The 4,597-nt window shown below is 35.1% G+C and overlaps 1 protein-coding gene across 1 annotated transcript in view; it reads right to left on the minus strand.

Moving 5' to 3' along the window:
* LOC140328364 (carboxypeptidase B-like) overlaps positions 1-1,452 on the minus strand; it is a 12,099-nt gene extending 10,647 nt beyond the window's left edge. The window contains exons 1-2 of the mRNA XM_072407900.1: positions 1,309-1,452; positions 1,130-1,205 (exon numbers count right to left, since the gene is read on the minus strand). Coding sequence (XP_072264001.1) covers positions 1,130-1,205; positions 1,309-1,373 — 141 coding nt within the window. The 5' untranslated portion in view covers positions 1,374-1,452. The remainder of the gene's footprint in view (positions 1-1,129; positions 1,206-1,308) is intronic.
* Between the last annotated feature and the right edge of the window lie 3,145 nt (positions 1,453-4,597).

The following is a 4,597-nucleotide window of genomic DNA, read 5'->3' on the forward strand; positions in this document are numbered from 1 at the left end:
ATACAGTTTTATGCTGGCCTGCCAAAGCTAAAAAGTACTCTTGTCTATCTACATCACAGAGATGCAAAATATTACAATTGTTAAAGCAGCAGTGTCCAAGGGTCAAGGAACATGCATTCCTCACTCCCTTTACTAAACAAGTTCTCATAACATTCATGCAGCTTATTTTATATATATGTCTTGCAGCACAGAATGTGATTTTGTTTTTAACCTGAATACGTATTTGCCACATTTAATTAACATAATTATTATTATTTTCTTCAGTCTTCTTCCGTCTCTTAAACCTTAACTATTTACCCACCATTCCATATCCCCCTTCCTAGTGTGAGCTGCACCCTCCTATTATTTTGTAAGCTCTTCGAGCAGGGTCTCTTCTCCTCTTGTGTCACTGTCTGTGTCTGTCCATCATTTGAAACCCTTATTTAATATGTTGGCGCTATATAAATACTGTTTATTAATAATAATAATAATAATAATAATATTAATAATAATAATAATAATAATAGTAATTGGTTGATGTATATTGTATTAGGGTTTTGTTGTTTGGGTGCATGAGGGGAATGAGAATTGGTTAGATGATTCAGAATAGATCTGTGCTGATGGAAACTTGATTTGATACAATATAGAGAGCAGCATTTGGAAACATTTATCATTGGAGGTAAATACAACAAACAGGCTCTTTTATGGTAGCGACAGTTTCCTGTAATGTAAGGAAAAATAAAGGAATGCACAAAGTTCCCGGAGGGTGGCCATGGTGAAAGGTAGGTGTACCTATGGAGTTCAGCATTACTTGCCTCCTTTCTATAAAAACATCAGTTGATAACTGAGGTTCGGTTTAACATTCTAGATCCCATTGAAATTTCTATTTAATTTTGGGTTAAATATGCCTTTTTTTAAATTTATTTGAATATATTTTGATGCACAATACAGCGTATTTTGAATAAATTGATGCACAAAGACTTTTATGCATTAGTATACATTGGAAAATCCCCACATCATTCCTTTGCTATGTGACAAAAAAATTATGTATGTAGGACCTCCAGGTTTTCATGTCCCCAGGGTATTTTCAAAAAATTTTTGCAGGTAAATGTAAAAAAATTGGTAAAAATAATTTTTATCTGTATCATACCTTTGTCAGGCCGGCTATGGATTTAAGAAGTTCTACATGTTCATAAGTTTGAGGCACTACCCGAAACACTTTATCCCTTAAAAAGAAATAAAACAGTATATTTTAAAATATTTCTGTAGAAAGTATATATTTATATCAAAAACTTGAGCTAGAGCTGAACCCACAGAAATTATTCTTACCCATAAAAGGTTAGGGGTTCAGCAGATACCGCAGCAATGCTCACAAGAAGAAGTAAGATCCACATGTTAGCGACGCAAGAGGCGAATTGTTAGCTGCACATTTTTATACTCTCCGATTAGTAAGCTTGCCACATGCTTCATGAAATATCGGTCTGTGTTTGTGCCTCCTTTTTCATTGCTTGGTTTAAATATAGCAGTGGCCCTGAACTTTTTCACCATACACCTGTGTAAAGTTTCATAACACAGATATCATTTGTAAGTCATGCACGGAGTATAGTGTTAGGATTGTGATAAAGTGAACTTTTTTTAGTCCAATCTCACCTGGCTGTTGAATGTAAATTAAGGACTGATGTTCTGTGTGTAAAGTATTCTTTAGTTTGAAACTCTAGAATGACATATATATATATGATACAGTCTCACACTAGTATTAATAAAGCAATTTTTGTTTTTCTGAGCTCCCCTTGTTGAATCGTTTTATTATGTGTTTATTCTGGCAGTAAATATATTATTTCTCCACTTCCTGTAATATGCTGAAGTTAAATAATGCAGAAGCATTGTTACACCTTGAGCAGGCTAGTCTTTATATCACAGCCGGAAGTTGAATCATTTTACCAATCTAAAATATATTTATATATAGTGGGGCTTTGGAGGCATTATTCAAGTAATACATACAGCTTAGGCTCATTTTTCTAAGGTACACATGTTTGTTTTTCTGCTTCTATAGGACACTTTTGGAACCTTCTTTGCCAATGTTTTTCTTCCTTGATATATATGGGCACTATCATATGGGTTTTATTGCTGTGCTGGGGCAATCGACCTTGTTTAATGATCCATGCTTCCAAAAACCTCCCATCAGCCTCTAAATTTACTGTAAAAGCAGACCCTCTTCTGTGAAATGCATTGAATATATGTTTCACAGAAAATATGTTCTGGACAACCAATAAAATTCATTAGGTTTTATACAGAATGCTGTCATTTGCAAATGACGGAGTATATCAGTTTAAGCATGCTATTGTTATTCATAAGATGATCTAAGTACCCAAGTTGTCTGTTTGGATGGAACAATTGTGCATGAATAATTTGTTGGAAACATAATGTTCAGAGTTACTGTTTTTTTCAGAATAAGTATCAAATATCAGATCACATAATAAAAATTAGATATTATTAAAGCTGTATTCATGACTCAGTAGATGCCTCAAAAGTCCTCCTTATATTAAATTAATTCTAGATTGCTAAATTTACTTTGGGATGTGGCATCTGTAATGCAGACTGAAGGATGCATCCATTGGTATCACTTTAATTATTCATGATGCCATGAATTCATATTTCCAGTTAGCATGCCTTACTCCCACTACCCGCATCTCTGTCCTCACTGTGCAATGTGACTACTTGTCTGGTGGTGGCCCCCACTGCAATTTTTTCCTGGGGGGTTATGTGAAGGGTGCAAGAAGCAGCAGCATCAACTCAGGGCTTTGGAATCTCCAGCCTCCTATTTCTCCTCCATCAGTGGGCATGGCTTAGCTGTGTGTCATCCTGTTGCAGGACATGGATTTATCTAAACCATACATAGTTCCTGCTTTACTTTTATTCTACTGGCAGAGATCACTTGTCTCTAAATGACATCCTAGGCCCTTTTCAGCCTTGCCAATCATCAATACTGCATTTTTTCCCTTTGATTTCTATGTCAACCACAGATAAACCTCACTCAACCTCCGTACCAATTTCGCTGTGGTTCAATGATTTCTGGAATTTGATGTATAAAAGGAATCAACTGCAACTGCTTTTCCACCTTGGCTGTGGTTAAAGGTGGTTGTATTTAAGTCAATGCCCCTGATTCATCAAGCAGAATCGGATGATCGCTCGCGCATTCGTATTCGCGATCAACCGCGATCGCTGACCGCGCGTATTTTCGCGCTTTCAGCGAGCGCTGATTTTATTGATGAATCAGGGGCAATTAATGCATCTGGCTGCTCAAGGGTGGCCAGAAGCAAAGTGTTGCATTGAGCAACCACAGCAACAATCCTATGCAACTGCATGCACAGTTTAAAAGGAGTGGTTGGGAGCACAGCTGAGTCATCTGCAGGTCCAAAACTCACTTAATTCATATTGGTCAATGCAGTATTATACTTTCTTCATGTGGCCTAACTGTGTTTCTATTTCGTTAAGCAACATATTTTTCTTAAAGCTTCTATAAAGCTTACACCTGAATAACCATGTTTTCTAACCTATAGCCCAATGGTTCCTAGACAAAGGAGCAGGAAAACAAGCAGCTCTGTTTTATAATGTAACATGTAATAAATGGTCATTGGTAAAACAAAGACAATACATACAATGTGAAAAAGATACAAAACAACAGTTGTGGTGTATAAATGTATAACAATGTATAAATAAGAATAAAAAACACTGATAAAGTGTACAAATCCATTATAGCTTCTTGTTAAATTTCATTTTATAAGGTTGGCTTTTCTAGTTCTAGAGCTTCCAATGTAAAATCTTTCCATCACAATCAGAAATCATTTTCTTCTATAACATAATTACATCTTGGATAATTCTAAAGTTCATTAAACACAGATATGTTATGAGACTTTTTTTTATACTTTTTTCTTTCATTGGCAATGATTTTACCTAGACAGATTTCTTTCTATAAAAAAAATAAAAGAGATCAGCACCTCTAACATTGCCAATTAGCACATGTGAAGTCACATACTCAATTCAGCAGCAGCTCCATTTTCATTTTCCAGCAGCTCCATAATTGCTTTACTTGTGAATAGATGTCCTAAACCAGAAATGGGCATAAAGGGTGACCTAACAGAAATATTTATAAAGCGTGTGATGTCAAATTGCCAAGTAACATTTGTCCTACTAGCAAAGAACAGTTATAGCACATTTGCTGGGTAAAAACATACAGTTATTCATTGATACAAGGTACTTGCTGTACACGTATTCTGTTTTTATTATGGTAGTGTTATATTCCCTGGACATTTCTGGCCATAATTTAACATTTAAGAGGTTGCCATAGTAAATCATCTTATTTTTTAAAAAATAAAAATGTGATGATTGCTTAAAAGATCCATGTTCATGATTCTGACCCTTTGTTTTGAAACAACCTAATGTTGGAAAAAATATTTTATTAAATAAATATAAATACTCCCCCATTATTTGTACTTTCTAAGCCCTGGTTGGCAAGTATTCTATTGAACAATTAATACATAATCTTTATATTAACCTCCTGGGCGTTACACTGAGGTCTAGATTTCTGTACCAAAAGCGTTACACTGTTTTTCATGAA

The sequence above is a fragment of the Pyxicephalus adspersus genome, chromosome 4 (assembly GCF_032062135.1).
Source record: "Pyxicephalus adspersus chromosome 4, UCB_Pads_2.0, whole genome shotgun sequence".
Lineage (NCBI taxonomy): Eukaryota > Metazoa > Chordata > Amphibia > Anura > Pyxicephalidae > Pyxicephalus > Pyxicephalus adspersus.